This window comes from Heterodontus francisci, chromosome 18 (assembly GCF_036365525.1).
Source record: "Heterodontus francisci isolate sHetFra1 chromosome 18, sHetFra1.hap1, whole genome shotgun sequence".
NCBI lineage: Eukaryota > Metazoa > Chordata > Chondrichthyes > Heterodontiformes > Heterodontidae > Heterodontus > Heterodontus francisci.
The window spans coordinates 31,652,253-31,674,570 of NC_090388.1; the positions used below are offsets into that span (position 1 = coordinate 31,652,253).

General features: G+C 42.3%; 1 protein-coding gene across 5 annotated transcripts in view; it reads left to right on the forward strand.

Moving 5' to 3' along the window:
• The window catches only part of LOC137379532 (uncharacterized), a 38,233-nt gene extending 17,086 nt beyond the window's left edge, over positions 1–21,147 (forward strand). For 4 of the 5 annotated variants that reach the window (XM_068050486.1, XM_068050485.1, XM_068050483.1 and 1 more), the window contains exons 5-9: positions 11–112; positions 637–769; positions 7,894–8,111; positions 12,111–12,239; positions 17,706–21,147. In XM_068050486.1, the coding sequence (XP_067906587.1) occupies positions 11–112; positions 637–769; positions 7,894–8,111; positions 12,111–12,239; positions 17,706–18,945 (1,822 nt within the window). In that variant the 3' untranslated portion in view covers positions 18,946–21,147. The remainder of the gene's footprint in view (positions 1–10; positions 113–636; positions 770–7,893; positions 8,112–12,110; positions 12,240–17,705) is intronic. The other variant, XM_068050487.1, reaches the window with a different exon arrangement.
• Positions 21,148–22,318: the final 1,171 nt, after the last annotated feature.

Here is a 22,318-nt window from a genome sequence, read left to right on the forward strand (position 1 = left end):
TTCATTTCAGGGGCTACAGGAGTAGGAACAGTGGCATTATGGAAGATAACGAAAAATACATAGGAAATAGAAAAGGAAGAAGATGTTGTGGATTGGAATCCAGCACAATCAGGTTTGTACTTTTCAGCTTTGGTCATTTCATGACATGACCTTGTATGTTTAGTTTAGTTTAGTTTAGAGATACAGCACTGAAACAGGCCCTTCGGCCCACCGAGTCTGTGCCGACCATCAACCACCCATTTATACCAATCCTACACTAATCCCACATTCCTACCACATCCCCACCTGTCCCTATATTTCCCTACCACCTACCTATACTAGGGGCAATTTATAATGGCCAATTAACCTATCAACCTGCAAGTCTTTGGCATGTGGGAGGAAACCGGAGCACCCGGAGGAAACCCACGCAGACACAGGGAGAACTTGCAAACTCCACACAGGCAGTACCCAGAATTGAACCCGGGTCGCTGGAGCTGTGAGGCTGCGGTGCTAGCCACTGTGCCGCATTGCAGTACAACTTACTAAGGACTCAATTCATATGTAAATGAAAGCAAATATTAATAGTCTCACTTTTAAAATATTGGAAACAAAACAACTGAGTGGAAAACTACAAAAAGTCTTTCTGTTGTTTCGCAGGAAAATTCTGAAAAATTCGGCAGAAGAGTCAACATATACAAGTCCAAATTGTGCTGACTTAGGAGATAATGATGAAGGGGATGGTTCATTTTTGCAACAATACCATGGACCATTATCAACCAAATGCCAGAAGGTAATTTCATTTTAATGGAAAATTATACTTGTTTTGTTTTATAATTCATCAAATGAGTGTTATATTTTCAGCTACTATTGCTGTTTATCCCAATCGCATGCTTTTACTCATTATGAGAAACATTACAATTAAAGCTTTTTTTCACTCCCTTTACCTCAGGTCAGTGGGCTGACATTACCAGACTGCGAATGAATTGAAACCTGTGTCTATTGCTTGCTGTTGTATTGGGCTAACACAGCCTGAGACCATCAATTAATCCTAGTAATTTGATTAGTAGAGAACAAGTTGGATGTCAGTACATTTTCTGACAATTTGGATGGTGGGAAATTTTCCCAGTGCGCAACCATTTGGCACAGATTAACAATTAAAGTAAACTTATTGAGTTAATACATAATTTATAATATTATTTATTGCAACCTACAGTACAATTGGTAATTTGCAATACAAGCGACTGAGGTTATGGTTTGAAACAGGTTGTTATTTGTCCTAGCTTTTCTTGGCAAACTTTTAAAAAGATAAGGTCTGATTTTAACCTGGTATGCCAGTGGGAATGGAGTGGTACCAACCCTAAAATTGGAGTGCAGCACTTACTGCCTCATTCCTGCTCCAATTCTATCCACTATCATTTTGATCATGGACTAGGGTGGCCTGAGTGCCTGCCTGAATCAGGTAGGAGCCTCATTAAATTATGCAAATCTGGGTCTTATAATGTAAGTAGCACGCACTCTGATTTCTCCACGGGTTCTGGGTGCAGGTTTCTGATGACCAGTGATCAGTGAGAGAACAAACCACATGAAATGTAACAGTGAACCAAATATCCTTGAGTGTCTCCGAGATGATGGCTGGGATTTTGTTGAGCTCCCGACGTTGGGCTCCATGGCGGGGTGGTGGTGGGTGGTGGTTGGATGATCGCAGCAGCAGTGGCAGTGGCCAGCCATGGAGCCCAACGCCAGGATTGTCGGGCCTGATCTTCCCGGTGGCGGTGAGTCTTTTGGCACTCACCCCCGCTGCTCGGCAACGGGACCCAATTAAAATATTTAAATAAAGGAAATGAATAAATTTAGATACCATTCACCATGATCTTACTGGCTGTCTGGGATCTTCTGTGCGACAGGTGGCACTCACGCACCTTCACTTACCTGTCCACAGAAAGCTCGCCCACCGAGGTAGGGAAGGGGATTTTTAGTGAAGTGAGGCGGTGGGGCGGGGGGGGTGGTTGGCGGGGCGGTGTGGCATGGGTCAACTCTGTGTGTGGTGGGGGGGGGGAAGGGGTGATCTCTGCACTTTGTGCAGTTGGCGGGGGAGAGTTCAAATCTTCAATGTAAGTGTTTTGGGTGGGGAGGGGGGGAACAGGGCGGCCATTTATTTTCACTGTATTGGGGGGGATGGGTCAGAAATTTATTTACAGTGTAGTGGGGCTGGGGGTACAGGGATGGGGCTCAAGTTTGTAGCTTTTGTGCAGGTATGGCAGCCCTTTAAAAATGGTGCCAGTGCCTGCATAGAGACAGCTGATGCTGTTCACGGTGTCACTGAGGCCACCCCCACCACGTGATTGGGGGGAGGGTGGGGGAGTGGCCTACCATGCATAATTAAGTGAGCCACCGCGCACTAGATCGCGGTGGCATGGCAGCGCGTGGCCTGTGCGTGTGGGCCGCCATTTTTTTCACTTGCCGCCGCTCCTAGCGGCAGGAAACTAAAATTCAGCCTCATGTCCTGTATGCTTAACAATCCAATTGACATTGTTCGCTCCAGACAGCCTTCCAACACTTGCAGTCCTTCATTCACAGGGAAGTGGTGCCATAGTGGTAATGTCACTAGACTAGTAACCCAGAGCCCCAGGCTAATCCTCTGAGGACATGGGTTCAAATCTCACCACAGCAAATGGTGGAATTTGAATTCAATTAATAAAAAATCTGGAATTTAAAGACTTGTCTACTGGTGACCATGAAACCATTGTCGATTGGTGCACCAATGTCCTTTAGGGAAGGAAATCTGCTGTCCTTACCTAGTCTGGCCTACCTGTGAATCCAGACACATAGCAATGTGGTTGACTCTTAAAGGCCTAGCAAGCCACCCAGTTGCATCAAACCGCTACAAAGTCTAAGAGAAACCGGACACCACCCAGCATCGACCTCGGCACGGGAACGACAATGGCAATCCCAAGCCCTGTCGACCCTGCAAAGTCCTCCTTACTCACACCTGGGGGCTTGTGCGAAAATTGGGAGAGCTGTCCCACAGACCTGTCAAGCTACAGCCTGACATAATTATACTCACGGAATCGTACCTTACAGACAATGTCCCTGACACCACCATCACCAGCTCTGGGTCTGTCCTGCTAGTGGGTGGCAGCATAGTGGTATTCATTGGGGAGGGTTTTGCCCTGGGAGTCCTCAACATTGACTCCAGACCCATGAAGTCTCATGGCATCTGGTCAAACATGGGCAAGGAAACCTACTGCTGATTACCACCTACCGCTCTCCCAGCCTCGGCTGATGAATCAGTATGCCTCCATGTTGAACACCACTTGAAGGAAGCACTGAGGGTAGCAAGGACACGGAATGTACTCTGGGTGGTAAACTTCAATGTCCATCACCAAGAGTGGCTCGGTAGAACCACTACTGATCGAGCTGGCCAAGCCCTAAAGGACATAGCTGCTAGACTAGATCGGCAGCAGGTGGTGAGGGAACCAACAAGAGGGAAAAATCTACTTGACCTTGTCCTCACCAATCTATCTGTCGCAGATGCAACTGTCCATGACAGTATTGGTAGGAGTGACCCCTGCACAGTTCTTGTGGAGATGAAGTCGCGTCTTCACATTGAAGATACCCTCCATCATGTTGTGTGGCACTACCATGTGCTAAATGTGATAGATTTCAAACAGATCTAGCAACTCAAAACTGGGCACCCATGAAGCCCTGTGGACCATCAGCAGCAGCAGAATTGTATTCAACCACAATCTGTAACCTCATGGCCTGGCATATCCCCCAGTCAACCATTACCATCAAGCTGGGGGACCAACCCTGGTTCAATGAAGAATGCATGAGGGCATGCCAGGAGCAGCACCAGGCATTCCTAAAAATGAACTGGAATTAACTGGAAAACTTCATCAAGTTGCTTCCATCATCCATTCGCACTTCTGGCTGAAGATGGATGCAAATGCTTCAGCCTTGTCTTTTGCACTGATGTGCTGGGCTCCCCTATCTTTGAGGATGGGGAATTTGTGGAGCCTCCTCCTCCTCCTGTCAGTTGTTAATTGTCCACCACCATTCATGACTGGATGTGGCAGAGCTGCAGAGCTTAGATCTGATCTGTTGGTTGTGGAATCACTTAGCCCTTTCAATTGCATGTTGCTTCCGCTGTTTGATATGCAAGTAGTCCTGTGTTGTAGCTTCACCAGGCTGACACCTTATTTTTCGGAATAAAAGCAAAATAACCCCTGCAGATGCTGGAAATCAGAAGTAAAAACAGAAAGTGCTGGAAATAGACAGCAGGTCTGGCAGCATCTGTGGAGAGAGAAGCAAAGTTAACATTTCAGGTCTGTGACCTTTCGTCAGAACCAGCAAAGGTTAGAAATATAATAGGTTTTAAGCAAGTGAAGCAGGGGTGAGGGGAAAGAGAACAAAAGGGAAGGTGTGTGATAGGGCAGGATCGACTAACTGACAAGGAGGTCATGGGGCAAAGTACCGAGTGGATAATGCATCTCGGCTTCCTCCTGAGGTCCTCAGCATCTCAGATGCCAGTCTTCAGCCAATTCGATTCACTCCACGTGATATCAAAAAATGGCTGAAGACAATGGATCCTGCAAAGGCTATGGGTCCTGACAACATTCCGGCAACAGTACTGAAGACTTGTGCTCCAGAACATGCCGTGCCGCAAGCCAAGCTGTTCCAGTATAGTTACAACACTGGCATCTGCCCAGCAAGTTGGAAAATTGCGCAAGGCAAGCAGGACAAATCCAACCTGGCCAATTACTGCCCTATCAGTCTACTGTTGATCATCAACAAAGTGATGGAAGGGGTCGTTAGCAGTGCTATCAAGTGGCACTTGCTCAGCAATAACCTGCTGACTGGTGCTGAGTTTGGTTTCTGCCAGGGCCACTCAGCACCTGACCTCATCATAGCCTTGGTCCAAACATGGACAAAAGAGCTGAACTCCAGAGGTGAGGTGAGAGTGACTGCTCTTGACATCAAGGCAACATTTGACCGAGTATGGCATCAAGGAGCTCTAGAGAAACCGGAGTCAATGGGAATCGGGGAAAACTCTCCGCTGGTTGGAGTCATACCTAGCACAAAGGAAGATGGTTGTGGTCCTTGGAGGTCAATCATCTCAGTCTCAGGACATCACTGCAGGAGTTCCTCAAGGTAGTGTCCTAGGCCCAACCATCCTCAGCTGCTTCATCAATGACCTTCCTCCATCATAAGGTCAGAAGTGGGGATGTTCGCTGATGATTGCTCAACGTTCAGCACCATTCGCGACTCCTCAAATACTGAAGCAGCCCATGTCCATATGCAGCAAATCCGGGACAACATCCAGGCTTGGTCTGATAAGTGGCAAGTAATATTTGCACCACACATGTGGCAGGCAATGACCATTTCAAACAAGAGAGAATCTAACCATTTCCCCTTGACATTCAATGGCGTTACCTTCGAGGAATCCCCCACTGTCAACATCCTGGGGGTTACCATTGATCAGAAACTGAACTGGAGCAGCGACATAAATGCTGTGGCTACAAGAGCAGGTCAGAGGCTAGGAATTCTGCAGTGACTAACTCACCTCATGACTCCCCTAAGCCTGTCCACCATCTACAAGGCACAAGTCAGGAGTGTGATGGAATACTGTCCACTTGTGCTGGATGGGTGCAGCTCCAACAACACTCAAGAACCTTGACACCATCCAGGACAAAGCATCCCACGTGATTGGCACCCCATCCACCACCCTCAATGTTCAATCCCTCTACCACCGACGCACAGTGGCAGCAGTGTGTACCATCTACACGATGCACTAGAGCAACTCACCAAGGCTCCCTCAACAGCACCTTCCAAACGCACAACCTCTACCACCTAGAAGGACAAGGGCAGCAGATGCATGGGAATGCCACCACCTGCATGTTCCCCTCCAAGTCACACACCATCCTGACTTGGAACTATATCGCCGTTCCTTCACTGTCGCTGGGTCAAAATCCTGGAACTCCCTTCCTAACAGCACTCTGGGTATGCCTACCTCACATGGACTGCAGCGGTTCAAGAAGGTAGCTCACCACAACCTTCTCAAGGGCAATTAGGGATGGGCAATAAATGCTGGCCTAGCCCACATCCCGTGAAAGAATTAAAAAAATTTAGTGCCCTCCACGTTGAGTTGGCTGACTTGCTTGGATATCTCAAGAAGTAGGCGAAGGTTTGTAGATGATCCAGCAGCTGCTACTTTCTCTAGGAGAAATTCATGGTAGATTGAACAGAGAAAAGACAAGAAACCTGCATTAACTAGAAATTACGGTTGCCCATATTAACAGAGCAAAGGTCAATATGTTCACATGTTCACCTCCATTAATACAGAAGAATATCATATGAATGCATGAAGTGTTCATTCATTATTATCATCAACAGCCTTATATTCCCATATATTCTACAGGTTATTTCCATACATTCTGTTGTGAATGGAGGGTTGTGATAATGTCGAGACATGTTCTAACATGGTTTAAGAATAGGGCAAGTGATTTGTTGCAGCTTTTGAGGAATGACAAATCCTATGATTTTTCTGGCCTTTACCTGTGATGTGGTGACTTTCTTTCCATCAACTGTAATTTTACACCAAGATACAAGAATGAATACGAATCCTAATTTCTGTGTTGTGTTGCCACTTGGGCTATTCTCACTCTGCACATGGCCTTGCAAGCGAAACAGCTAGCTGCTGCTTTAATGCTCAGTTTTTCAAAAAGTCAATTATACATGCAGTGGCTAACCATTTTCACTTCACATGAACCACTGGAGTTTCTGGCCCCTTCTTACACTTGCTCATATTGTAACCCAAATGTCTGCTTACTCTGGAATAGTGTAAATGACCAGACGAAGCATCAGGCCAGTGAAATTCAACTTTGGCTTTTATGCCAAACAGATTGGCTGATAGCTATGCAGTGAAAGATAGTTTGAGGGGCAGTGAATGAAAAGCAACATTTCACAGAAAAATCAGCTGAATTACGGAGTATGATTGCCAAAACACTAATAAATTTGCAAAGCTTTTGGGACAGAGCAGAGGAGTGGGATTAATTATATAGCTCTTTCAAAGAAGCCAGCACAGGTACAATTGGCCTAAAGGCCTCCTTTTGTACTATATGGTTCTATAAATACAAAAGAATTTAACTCAATCACCTTGAAGCAGTAGCCTCAGTCATAGGCCTTTATTCCAAGCTGCTTTTCAGTTGTATCTTGTTTGTAAGTTGTCAACTTTCTTGGGGCTGTGCCAACCTTACCAAGTTTTGTAGATTGTCATGTACATGTGCAAATATATGTGCGGGAATTTTTTCGGGATTCTCATACTCTCCTGCTGTATCTTTGAAGTATAGCAGACAACCCCATTTGTGTGTCAAGCCCCCAAGGAAATTCCAGGTAATGGACTTCACTTCGGAAGAACATAGAAACAGGAATAGGCCATCAGACCCTTGAGCCTGTTTGCCATTCAGTTAGATCATAGCTGATCTGCATCTTAACTCCATTTGCCCACTTTGGATCGATATTGCTTAATACCCTTATCTAACAAATATATCATCCATAACACTCTGGGGTAGGAGATTCACACCCCTCTGAGTGAAGAAATTTCTCCTCATCTCTGCCCTAAACGGTCGACCTCTTATACTGAGACTGTTTTCCTGTGTTCTAGATTCCCCAGCCAGAGGAAACAACCTTTCAGTGTCTACCCTGCCAAGCCCCTTCAGAATCTTGCATGTTTCAATTAGATCACCTCTCATTCTTCTAAACTCCAGATGCAACTGTCCTGGAAATATTGCCACATTTTGCTGTCCCAAATTGCTTGTATTCTTTATGATTTTATCTTGATCTCTTCTATTACAAAATTGTAACGTGCTATAGGCTCTGAATGTCTTATCCTTGTTTTTTCTTCTTGTAAACCAGGTAGGAACAAAGGTGGCAGGCAAGTTCCAGGTGGAACATGGGTATACTGTGGATGATGATGACGTCAAAAGTGTGAAGAGTGTAAAAAGTGTGAAGAGTATAAATAGTTCATCAGACTCTATTGCAAATATGAAATGGTCAAAGGGCTTTTTGAGGAAATCTGTTAGTAATCAGCACCGACCTTCAGCAACTTATTTTTCAGAAACAGGAAATACCAGGTGAATTGAAGCTCCTATTGGAATGTATTTCCATTTAATTGAATCACAGAGGACTCTGCTGTAGCATTTAGGCAGGCCTCTAATGCTGTTCCACTCAATAACTTATTAATACTATGTCACATTGCCATGTCTTAATGGCAGTACTTTTTCATTGTTAATTTTCTAGATGAAAGATAAAAGCACTTGGAGATGTAGAGCTACCTTTTTCTGTTCTACTCTGTGTGATGTTAGCAATTTGTTTTGTGGCCAAGAGAAAATAATACAAAATTGGAAATATATCTTCTCAGTACAGAGGAGTAACTGGCCATGGAGGTCTTTAGAAAATTATCTGTACAGTTTTACACAAATGTACAATTATAAAACTTAACTGTTTGGCTTTGCACATGGCTTCTCAGGACACGGTGTGGGGTATATGTGAAATCTGGTATTGTAATAATACTGCAGGTACATACAGTAAGACTCACATATGGTTACACTTCTGTCCAGATGCATCACTGTTAATATCAGCTACCGACTCAACCAAAGGTAACACTACACCCCCTTTCCCCACAAGTCCCTAGCTGCTTACTAGGAACAATGCCAGCCCTGTCACTGAGCATCCCTCAACTCATGTATGGAACTGTATGTCTTTTTCTACTCAAGATATTGCTAGAGAATGGAACTCTTGCCATGTCAGGCATTCAGTATCAGTATCAAACAGTCTCGCGTCAGGTATAGCATAGTTAGACACAGATTAAAGCTCCTGTTCTCCCCCAACAATGTCTCAGCTCCAACCTCATAACTGTACCCCTGCTATACCAGTGTGACACTTTCTCCATTTCCCATACCGCCATCCTGTGGCTTTGTTGAGTGAGATTAACAATTAGTGCCAAATTAGGGATATTTTGTGCTGTAGGCCCATGCCTACTACAATTGTAGTCGTCTAAGCTTCTTTCATAGAGGACCCATATAGCCAAACGGCAGAGGAGACTTTCTCCCCATCAGTTAGGTCCCAGAGGTGAAAGGCCAGTATCCAGCCCACAATACTGTCTGTTGTCCAATAAACCATATTTACTTACATTTTTTTAAACTGCTTTGAGTAAGAAAATCAGACTCGATCCACAGCTCAATCCTTGAACGTGGAAGGAGGATTTCTGTGCGAACAAGAGTAATATTTTAAAAAGTTCTGAGAATAATTTTAAGTGACAATTTCCGATGTACATGTTTGAAATTTATAACAAAATATTTGGGTACCGAACCAAAGTGTGATTTGGTTGATATAAATTTTATTACAGCAATATTATACTGCTTTATATCACAGAACTGCTTTTAAATTGTAGATGCAGCATGAGAGCACAGTAGTTTCCAGGCATCATACTGCTCCACAGCCTAGAACAGAACAAACCAAGTACTGTAAATATTAACTACAAAGTAAACACTTCAAAAATCCATTGGGAAATGAAGTAAAAACCTATAAAATGTTGGTTTATTTTAGATTTCTTTCTGTTTCTTCTCCTTTGCTAGTTTACATTTTCTGTCTTGGAGACTACTTATCTATAGTACCATAGAACCATAGAAAAGTTATGGCACAGAAGGAGGCCATTTAGCCCATCATGTCTGCACTGGCTCCCTCATTGAATCATTCCTTTCTGTCTCTGATGTTATTTCTTGTGCTTCCTACTGGTTCTCCTCTCTACAGCACACTTCTCTCAAACCAAGATGAAAGGCCGAGATCTACCATACACGAGATTTTGCCTTATTATCAGAACTTAGGAAAGGCAATTTAGCCTGTTAAGCCGTCTTGTTCAGCTTATTTTTCTTGGTTCAAACATCAGTGGTGCCCAGCAACAGCCCAGACTCCACAATGACCGTGCCTATGACTTTACGAGTTCCAGGATCTATTTATCTACCCTGGCAGATCAAGTTAGTGTCCCTAAGAACTTGTAAAAATAAAAGCAACAAAAACTTTTCATAGTTTAACAAAACACAAAAGTAAGTCATTGTTTCAGTAAAGCAAACTGCTGTATCCACTGATTAGATGAACATGTCCATTTATAAATATCATATAACACATTAGAATTGTCTTTCAACTGTTCAATGTTTTGACTTGGTTACAGATAAGCAGGTATATTGAATCTCTGATAAACTGACTAATCTTAAAATCATTATCAAATATCATTTGTTACTAGTTTTACACTTACTCTTGAATTCAAGTTCTAAGTACTGTGGCATTTCCTTTCATCTAATTGGAAAGTAATGGTGTAGATATAAATATGAGCGATTGTTCGGGAAGTATTATGTTAGCTTTGCATCAGCAAAAGAGTTTCATTATTATACATGGGATTGACTATAAAGGATAAAACAAACTTAAATTGAAAAATAAGGCTTACATTTACACAGCGCCTTTCGCGACCACAGGCCATCTCAAAGCTCATTACCAACCGATGAAGTAATCTTTGCAGGAGCCAATTTGCACATTGCAAACTCCCACAAACAGCAATGTGATAATGACCAGATAATCTATTTTTGTGATGTTGATTGAGGGATAACTATTGGCCAGGATACTGGGGATAACTCCCCTGCTCTTCTTAAAAATAGTGCCAGGGGATCTTTTACAGCCACCTGAGGCCTCAGTTTAACATCTTATCTGAAAGACAGCACCTCCAACAGTGCAGCACTCGCTCAGTGCTGTACTGGAGTGTTAGCCTTCATTTTTGTGCTCAAGTCCTGAAGTGGGATTTGAACCCACAACCTCTGAGTCAGAGGCAAGAGTGCTACCAACTGAGTCATAGCTGATGGACATGTCAGGGCAGATAAATAGATTTTGGAGCGCCATCAGATTATGCCCACAAAATCCCCTGATTAGAACTGGCCCTTCCATAGATGACTTTATTGAGATCAAGAACTCAATATGTCCGGAATCCAAGAGGAGCTCAGTCTTCTCACCACCCTGTGTGGAGTTTGCAAGTTCTCCCTGTGTTTGCGTGGGTTTCCTCCGGGTGCTCCGGTTTCCTCCCACATGTCAAAGACTTGCAGGTTGATAGGTAAATTGGCCATTAGCAATTGCCCCTAGTGTAGGTAGGTGGTAGGGAAATATAGGGACAGGTGGGGATGTGGTAGGAATATGGGATTAGTGTAGCATTAGTATAAATGGGTGGTTGATGGTCGGCACAGACTCGGTGGGCCGAAGGGCCTGTTTCAGTGCTGTATCTCTAAACTAAACAAAACACCCGGCTCATATCACTCCAGGATGTAGAGTAACTATATACCAACATGTTTTACTATAAAACTAAAAAGACTGCTGCATTATCTTTGGGGACATAATTGGCCATTTATGTTAGCAATCACGCAACTACAAGGGGCCAAAAGATTTTAAGGGACAGGGATATGGTAATGCAGTGGTTATATTACTGGATTAGTCAATCAGAGGCTGGACTAATAATGCAGAGACTGTGAGTTCATAATTCCAATTCCCATAATCACTTGACAGTTTGAGAATTTGAATTCAGTTTTAAAAAAAGATCAGTAAAAGTGACTGTAAAGCTGTTGGATTGTCAGAAAAACCCAGCTGGTTCACTTATGTCACTTATGGTAGGAAATTACCATTCGTACCTGGCCTAAATATGATTCCAGTCTCACACCAATGTGGTTAAAGTATAACTAGCAAGTCACTCAGTTGCAGCAAACTGCTGGCATTGAACCACCATCATCTTCTCAAAGCAACTAGGGATACCAATAAATGCCAGCTTTGTCAGCATTGCTCTCATTCCAAGGATAAAAAAAAGTTCCTTGGTTGCTTTTCTCTCATACAGACGACATAATATTTTGCAGGTCAGTGAAGAATAAGGATGACACCTAAAAGTGATCATGTTGGTCATCAGTGGCTAGTATGAAAAATAGCTTTCTATGCTATGCTTCCAAGTGCCTAGTGCCAGCACCGATTGGAAGCCTACTACAAAATGAGATAGTTCATGCAAAAACGTGGAAAAGTTCCTAAACTGTTGTAGTGTTTTGGCCTAGGTTGTGCAGATCAGATCTAAATGTAAATGGTGCTAGCTGTCCCAAGTACTCCATTTCTCCTTCGGTACGAAAATTGAAATTTATCTCAAGTAAAAGACGTGATGAGCCAGTTACAGACAGCAGCTGCAGGTACCTACTCTCTTGTTAATATTTAGATGTTATGAAAATTTATAAGGCTGTGGTAATTTAATTGTTGTTCAAACCGTTAGTTGTTTGTTCTTAGAAAGGTAATTTAGTTTTACCTATTTTGTCAGACTGATCTGAAAATTCACCCTTAAAAACTGATATTCCAGTGACTGTTTGTATGTGTTACAGGTAAAATAGTGTTTGCACAAACTTCATCTGATCATGCTGCCTTTTGATTTAGATATATTTTAACAGTACCATATAAGTCCTGTCTTTAAATACTCTCTTTTTCAATTAACCCTCCCTTGCTCCGTTCCCCAATTTATACAGTCCTCATTCTGAAGGGTAGAGAGTAAGCAAGCATTGCCGTGGATACTGTGAACACTAGGTGTGCCAGGAGATAATTGAGTAGTGTTGGGAAGGGACCATCCCTCCCTGCTGATTGTCCTTGTTTCCAAACATGATCCATTTTCTGAGGGAATCTAGGATTTCAATGCTGTATCCTTAGCATGGAATCATAGTTCAGGCATTGTAACAGCTGGTTTGTTTGGACATTCTCTATTTATAAGTATTCTATTAAGGCAAAATATGGTGTGTAAGCTGTGGTTAAAATCTCTCACAGTCCTGTTACATAGTTCCTTATGATGCACAGAACAGGCAAGTGGTATAGGGAAATATTAATCCTGTGAAGAGCCAGTTGAGGGAAATGGAAAGATAGAGGTACAGAGAAGGGTCAAAAATACAGAGAAAAGCAGAAAAAGGAAAGTCTGACGTTGTTTTCAATTCCAATTTTTTTTTTCTTCAAAATGATAGAGTACAGAACCAGCACTAGATCAGATACATCCAAGAATACTGAGGGAAGTAAGGGTGGAAATTGCAGAGGAACTGTCAAAGCTTCCAATCTTCAAGAAATGCTGGAACCACTCAGCAGGTCTGGCAGCATCTGTGGAAAGAGAAGCAGAGTTAACGTTTCGGGTCAGTGACCCTTCTTCGGAACCCGAATTTACAGTAACTTGGGCAAATGTGGATTCATTAATGAAAGCCAGCACAATTTGTTAAAGGCATATAATGTTCAATGAACTCGATTTCATGAGGTGACAGGGAGGTTGATGAGGGTAATGCAGTTGATGTGGTATACATGGACTTCCAAAAGGTGTTTGATAAAATGTCACGTAACAAGCTTGTCAGAAAAGTTAGAGCCCCTGGACTAAAAGGACAATGGCTGCATGAGTACTAAGTTGGCTGAGTGAGAGGGGACAGAGAGTAGTAGTGAACGGTTGTTTTTCAGACTGTAGCAAGATATATAATGGGGTTCCCCAGGGGTCGGTGTGAGGGCCACTGCTTTTCTTGATCTATATAAATGATCTAGACTTGGGTGTGCAGGGCACAATTTCAAAATTTGCAGCTGACTCAAAACTTGGCAATATTGTGAACTGTGAGAAGGCTAGTGATAGACTTCAATAGGACATAGGTGGTGGAATGGGCAGACAAGTGTCAGATGCAATTTAATGCGGAGAAGTGTGAAGTGATATGTTTTGGTAAGAAGAACGAGGAGAGGCAATATAAAATAAGAGACAACTCTAAAAGGGGTGCAGGAGCAGCGGACCTGGGGGTAGATGTACGCAAATCGTTGAAGCTGGCAGGGCAGGGTGAGAAAGTGGTTAATAAGGCATTCCAGATCCTGGGCTTTATAATTAGGGACATAGAGTACAAAAGCAAGGCAGTTATGGTGAACCTTTATTGAACACTGGTTTGGCCTCAACTGGAGTATCGTGTCCAACTTGGGCACCACACTTCAGGAAGAATGTGAATGCATTAGAGAGGTTGCAGAAAAGATTTATGAGAATGGTTCCAGGGATGAGGAGCTTCAGTTACATGGATAGATTGGAGAAGCCAGGGTTGTTCTCCTTAGTGAAGAGAAGGTTGAGAGGAGAATTGACAGAGGTGCTCAAAATTATGAGGGGTCTGTACAGAGTAGATAGAGAGAAACTGTTCCCTTGGCAGAAGGGTCGAGAACTAGTGAACACCGATGCAAGGTGAATGGCAAAAGAACCAAAAGCGACATGAGGAGAAACTTTTTTATGCAGCAAATGTTTAGGACTTTGAATGCACTGCCTGAGAGTGTGATGGAGGCAGATTCAATAATGGCTTTCAAAAGGGAATTGGATAATTATCTGAAGAGAAAAAAATTGCAGGGCTATGGGGAAAGGGCAGGGGAGTGGGACTAGGTGAGTTGCTCTTGCAGAGAACTGGCATGAACATGACGGGCTGAATGAACATAAGAACTAGGAGCAGGAGTAGGCAATTCAGCCCCTCGAGCCTGCTCCGCCATTCAATACGATCATGGCTGATCTCATCTCGGCCTCAACTCCACTTTCCTGCCCGTTCTCCATACCCTGCAAATCATTTCTAATTAAAAATCTGTCCATCTCCTCCTTAAATTTGCCCAATGTCCTGGCATCCACCGCACTCTGGGATAGTGAATTCCACAGATCCACAGACCCTTTGAGAGAAGTAATTTCTCCTCATCTCTGTTTTAAATCTGCCACCCCTTATCCTAAAACTGTGACCTCTCGTTCTAGATTGCCCCACAAGAGGAAACGTCCTCTCTCTCTACTTTGTCAATCCCCTTAATCATCTTATATACCTCAATTAGATCTCCTCTCATTCTTCTAAACTCCAGAGAGTAAAGGCTTAAACTGCTCAATCTCTCTTCATAAGACAAGCCCCTCATCTCTGGAATCAATCTAGTGAACCTTCTCTGAATTGCCTCCAATGCAACTACAACCTTTCTCAAGTAAGGGGACCAAACCTTTACACAATACTCCAGGTACGGTCTCACTAATGCCTTTTCCAGTTGCAGCAACATTTCCCTGCTTTTATACTCTATTCCTTTAGCAATAAATGCCAAAATTCCATTTGCCTTCCTTATCACCTGCTATACCTGCAAACTCATCTTCTGCGGTTCATGCACGAGGACACGAGATCCCTCTGCACCGAAGCACTCTGAAGTTTCTCTCCATTTAGATAATAATTTGCTTTTCTATTCTTCCAACCAAAATGGATAACCTCACACTTATCCACGTTAAAATCCATCTGCCAAATTTTGGCCCATTCACCAAACCAATCCATATACATTCGTAGATTTCTTATTTCTTTATTGCAACTTACTGTCCCACCTATTTTAGTGTCATCTGCAAATTTGGCTATAGTATCTTCTATCCCTGCATCCAAGTCATTTATATAGGTTGTAAATAGTTGGGGCCCGAGGACTGAACTCTGTGGCGCCCCACTAGTTACATCTTGCCAACTAGAAAAGGACCCATTTATCCCGACTCTCTGTTTTCTGTTGGTTAGCCAATCCTCTATCCAAGCTAATAAATTGCCCCTAACTCCATGTGATCTTACCTTATGTATTAACCTTTTGTGCGGCACCTTATCAAATGCCTTCTGGAAGTCCAGTTAAACTACATCTACAGGATCCCCATTATCCACTTTGCTTGTTACAGCTTCGAAGAGCTGTAGCAAATTAGTCAAACACGATTTACCCTTCATAAAACCATGCTGACTCTGATGGATTGCGTTTTGACTTTCTAAATGTCCTGTTATTACTTCCTTAATAATGGATTCTAACAATTTTCCAATGACAGATGTTAAACTAACTGGTCTATAGTTTCCTACTTTCTGCCTCCCTCCCTTTCTGAATAAGGGCGTTACATTAGCTTTTTTCCAATCCACTGGAACCTTTCCCGTATCCAGAGAATTTTAGAATATTATAACCAATGGATCCACTATCTCCACTGCCACTTCCTTTAAGACCCTAGAATGTAGGCCATCACACCCTGGGGACTTGTCTGCCTTCAATCCCAATAGTTTGCTCAGTACTTTTTCCCTTGTGATTATGATTTTTCTAAGTTCCTCCCTTTCTATAACCTCTGCATTACCTGGTACTGTTGGGGTGGTACTAGTGTTCTCCACCGTGAAAACTGAAGCAAAATACTGATTTAGTGTCTCTGCCATTTCTCTGTTCCCTTCTATTAACTCCCCAATCTCATCCTCCAAAGGACCAACATTCACTTTATCTACTCTCCTCTTTTATATGCTTATAGAAGCTTTTGCTGTCTGTTTTTATATTTTGCGCTAGTTTTCTTTCATAAGTTACCTTTGCTCTTTTTGTTACTTATGAAGTAACATTTTGTTGATCTTTAAAAGTTTCCCAATCTTCCAGCCTGCCACTAGCCTTTGCAATGGCCTCAAGCTGTGCTGTAACCATATCAGGCCCAGGAGATTGGTTGGAGACTTGGGTGGAGAAATGGCAGATGGAGTTTAATCCAGACAAATGTGAGGTAATGCATTTTGGAAGGTCTAATGCAGGTGGGAAGTATACAGTAAATGGCAGAACCCTTATGAGTATTGACAGGCAGAGAGATCTGGGCGTACAGGTCCACAGGTCACTGAAAGTGGCAACGCAGGTTGATAAGGTAGTCAAGAAGGCATACAGCATGCTTGCCTTCATTGGTCGGGGCATAGAGTATAAAAATTGGCAAGTCATGCTGCAGCTGTACAGAACCTTAGTTAGGCCACACTTAGAATATTGAGTGCAATTCTGGTCGCCACACTACCAGAAGGACGTGGAGGCTTTGGAGAGGGTACAGAAGAGGTTTACCAGGATGTTGCCTGGTCTGGAGGGCATTAGCTATGAGGAGAGGTTGGATAAACTCAGATTGTTTTCACTGGAACGACGGAGGTGGAGGGGCGACATGATAGAGGTTTACAAAGTTATGAGTGGCATGGACAGAGTGGATAGTCAGAAGCTTTTTCCCAGGGTGGAAGAGTCAGTTACTAGGGGGCATAGGTTTATGGTGAGAGGGGCAAAGTTTAGAGGGGATGTGAGAGGCAAGTTCTTTACACAGAGGGTGGTGAGTGCCTGGAACTTGCTGCCGGGGGAGGTGGTGGAAGCAGGTACGATAGCAACGTTTAAGAGGCATCTTGACAAATACATGAATAGGATGGGAATAGAGGGATACGGTCCCCGGAAGAGCAGAAGGTTTTAGTTTAGGCAGGCATCAAGATCGGCGCAGGCTTGGAGGGCCGAATGGCCTGTTCCTGCGCTGTACTGTTCTTTGTTCTTTGAGATCTGGGCCTCACACTACTGAAGTTGAGATCATTTGCTGTCTGCCTCGATCTCCATCTGCCCAACTCCTACCTCAAGTTAAAATCATGGCTCAAATGTTTTAATTTCACTTAAAAGAAAAAAAATCATGGTATCTAAAATAGCTACTAGGTCACAAATCATTAAAGTCAGATGGGAAAGGAAGAGATGGCGAGGAAGAGAAAAATAATGCATTGTTTTTCACAGGGAAAGAAGACTCTAAAATCATCTCCAGTATAATTAGTATTTCACAATAGTGATTTAAAATGCTAATTTTTTGTTTCTTAAAAAAAACTAATTATTTTAACATTTTGAAGGACTGAACTGGAACAAATCTGTAGCCTGCCCTATCTGAATGGAATTAGCCTGGATATGGAGATTGAACACAAATCTATAAGTCAGGCTGCAGACTGTGGAGAAGGTATTGACTCTGATAAGTTGTGCTTTGATGATAACTGTGCTCGAAATGTGGAAAATGCCAGTGGTGAGAAAGGAGCTGATCCAGACCATATCCCACAAGTAGTAACTAAAATTACTTTCCAAAGTCCAGTTGTACAAGATATTTTTCCTGTAACTCCAAACCGTGAGAAGCCTGTAGGAAAGGCAAACAAAATAACAAAGCAACCTGGCAGAAAACTTCAATGGACTAAATCTAACTCCTCTATAGCAACCAGTTTAAGCAGAACATCTGTGAAGTCTTACACTAGCAAGATCTCTGAAAGAGCAGTTTGTTGCAGCACAATCAGCAAATGCTCCGATAAAGAATCCAAAGTTAGTTCGACTGTGCGTGAAGATGATGAAGAAGAGTTTATTTTTGACTTTAATCAGACTTTGTGCGAGAAGGGACAGAGCTTAATTGTGGACACTGGAATTGCACTTCCCATGGTGAAGTGTGGGGTCAGATGCCACTATCAAAAGCAACCTATGAAGTCCTCCTTAAAGAAGTCATTTGACTGGCGTGGTCATTCGCAAATGGTGATTGTAGAAGTTCCTAAGACAAGAGAGGAATGGAAGGATGACTGTGTAAAGGAGACTTTGGACAGAAATATAAAAGGCTGCTTACATAAGAAACATCTTGTACCCCTCTGTCAATCATTAAACCAAAATGTGCAGGATTATATATGCTCAATTCCTGAGGAATCTGCAGAGTTTTGTACTAATTGCTATTATGGCCAGAAGCAAGGCCAGAAGTTCAGACAACCTTCTCACCAACCTCCCCATCATCATCAAAACATGTGCAATCTAGGATTGTTGAATGCAATGCAGCAGAGATTGAAGCAACTATATTACTATGATACAACAGAACAAAAATCCACCATGAATTTTGAAATGGCTGTGAATACAAATGCATCTTCTAATCATTTTTACTGTAGAGAGAACTTTCAATGTGAGGATGAGCAGAACTGTTTACAGCTCCCACAGTCAGTGGACTTAATACTGTGTAGAACTCTCTCACCAGAACGTACTGTTGAATTGTCCAGTTCTCATGGAGGTAAAGTGCCCAAAATAACAATGACTTGTCCTACCCCAGTTCCTCATAAGACATCTTTATGCTGAGATGCATTCCAGAAGGTTGTTGTCAATTTGCTTTACCCTTGTGGGAAGAAATCTGACAGGTAACCAACCATATGGCTATGGTTTAAAATTGGGGTGGGTTGGTGTGTCTGGGCTGGGGTGGATGGGAAAGGAATGGGGGTGTGGCCTGGGTGAGTGACAAACTTACATGTTGCGGCTGGAGAGATTTTAACTTGGGGGCCTCATTTCCATATTCAGGGTCTGACCCCCACCCAAATCCTTCAGGAATCACTGTCTGGCCATTGGGCAGGAATCTGCATGAATGCTGCTTTGTTGTGTAGGACTGTGCTTGTATATGCAGGCATAATTTATGGAATGAGACTTTGAAATATAGTCATCATTAAATTTTCTGCATTGGTATAGTAGCTTATCATATCTTTTCCGATTCCTTCACAGCCTATAAATTATTTTTGAAGCGTAGTCTCTGTCATTATATAGGCAAATAGAACCAATGTATACAGCAAGATCCCACATGGAGCAAACAGCCAGGAATAACCAGTAATATCTCCTTTTGATGGTGTTAGTTAACGTGAGCTGCTTGCCTACAAGAAGAAGGCAAGGAGTCTTTAACATTCACCTGAACAGGCAGACTGGGCATCAGTTTAAGACAACATTTACAACAATGCAGACTCCTTCAGTACTAGTGCTAATCATAAAATTTTGACAAAATATATCTACATATATAGCTTAGAAATGTACACTCCTATTAATTATGTTTCTGTTGGTCAATGATATGGAAAACTAACAGGTCAGTACTTGTATTGTACTGCTTTAGCATTGAAAACAGCAGCCCTAAAATTCCTGGGGCCCAAAAATGCTACAATCTGCATGGTGAGGGGCGGAATTGGGGGCAGGACCCACCTAAGCCATGACCTCACCCCTTTTAACACCAATGAAAATTCTATCGGATGTAGGAGTGAACACATAACTTGCCCACCCACGTGAAGTCAGATGTATTATGATGTGCAGGTCTGGGAATTAGGTTATACAACCTTTACACTCCTGAAATGCTGGATACAAGATAAGCGTGTGCATCCTTGGTATCCAGCATTGCTGCAGTTCTTGGTCATTGGCATTTAAAATGTAAAAGGCTAGATTCAGCAAGTGATCAATTGCATTGTAGAAACTGGCTGAATGGGAAACTAGCCAATTTTAAAACTTCATCCTACTGCTCCAAGAGAATAGTAGGCCCACTTTTGTAAGAAGGCACCACAACAAATTCTCTCCAACCATCCTGTTGAGCATCGGAAGTGGGCATCACATCAGTCCCATAAATGGTGTGGGCACCTGCATGTAATTTATAAGTACCATTGACCCCAGGATATTCGTTGGGATTGGGGCAAAACCTTGGGACAATGGGATCTTCTGCCTGCCCGAGATGCATCTCCAAAATGCCTCCCTGGGAACTTCTGGGCTTCCCTGTTTTTGACTGACTAAATGATATAAAAATAATTAACACTGGTTCCTTTAACTAAAGCCATTGTAATTCATGAATTAAAATTTCATGGAGTGATTAGGGATGTGTGAAAGATGCAAGATTTCATTAAAAATTTCGAAGTCACAATTGAACTTAAATTAGGTGCAATAAATGCTTCTGGTTTCAAGCGTGACAGATTTGTTCTTTAAGTGTAAATTATGTAACAATGGACATTGCCACAATATTCTATATAATGGGAACACTGGCATGCAGGATTGTTTTTAACTGGCACCTACTCTGGAATGAAAATCACAATGATTCAATATTTTATACTGCAATGTAACATATTTTGAATGAATAACATATATTCAACCTGTATACTGCAGGTTGTATACAGACAATTAGTTCTTTACTGATCTAAGCATAAAACTTACTTAAATGTGAGAATACTTTTTCTGTAATAAAGCCATCATGTAAATATTTCTGTGACATATTTTGGATGCTAACATTTTAACCCCTATATGGTTAACATTTATTATAAACATGTCAAACAAATTTACGAGTAAAAATACTTTAGCAAGTTAAAAACCATGAAGTATTACGTTTACATTTTGACATATGCTGACTGAGCAAACAACCAACGGTTTATATTTCACGTGTTGGGATCAACCTGAAGTTTTAAGTCATATCTCTATGTTTAAAGTTTCTGTGCCAGTTTCCAGGCTTTTTAACAGACCTGTAAAAAAAGAAAATTAAAAAGTACAATCTTTGGCCATTTCAGCTTGACTGTATATCATTTTAAAACTATTTGTGATTTTATTGAAGTATTTTGCTTGATCAGCAGAAATGCAAAATAATCTTTGAATTTGCAACACAGATGGAGGCCATTTGGTCCATCATATTTGTGCAGATGCTGGATCTTCAACTGAAGCTGTCTATATTAACCCTATTTTCCTGCCTTTTTGCTGTATCCTGTTATATTCTCCCTTTTTAAATAATTATCTAGCATGTGTAGGTTCATTCTGAATTTGTAAAGCTGACCTGAAATGAATCATTAAGTCATTACAAGTAGATACTAGAGTGGGATTGGATAGTTTACAGCTGAATGCATTTTCTGAACTTTTCTTGTGAACTCTGTCCTGAGTATCATTTTGCTGGTGGCTGCATTCACCTTTGACGAAGTGTTTTGAGTTTTTACAATCATTCATAAGAAATAGGAGAGAAGTAGGCCTCGAGCCTGCTCCGCCATTCAATAAGATCGTGGCTGATTTGATTGTGGCTTTAACTCCACTTTCCTGTTGGCCCCCCACTTGTAGATCAAAAATCTGTTTAACTCAGCCTTGAATATATTCAATGACCCAGTCTCCACTGCTCTCTAGGGAAGATAATTCCAATGATTTAACAACCCTCTGAGAAAAGAAACTCTTCCTCATCTCTGTCTTAAATGGGAGACCCCTTATTTTGAAACTGTGCACCCTAGTTCTAGATTCCCCCATGAGGGGAAACATCCTCTCAGCAAGTACCCTATCAAGCCCCCTCAGAATCTTCTATGTTTCAATAAGATCACCTCTTATTCCTCTAAACGCCAATGAGTATGGGCCCAACCTGCTCAACCATTCCTCATAAGACAACCTCTTCATTCCAGGAAACAGCCTAGTGAACCTTCTCTGAACTGCATCCAATGCAAGTATATCCCTCTTTAAATAAGGAGACCAAAACTGTACACAGTACTCTAGGTGCAGTCTCACCAAATGTCAACTTTCCATTTGCCTTCCTAGTTACCTGCTGTACCTGCATGCTAACCTTTTGTGATTCATGTACAAGGATACGCAGATCCCTCCGTACTGCAGCATTCTGCAGTCTCTCTCCATTTAAACAATATACTGCTTTTCTATTCTTCCTGCCAAAGTGGACAACCTCACATTTTCCCACATCATA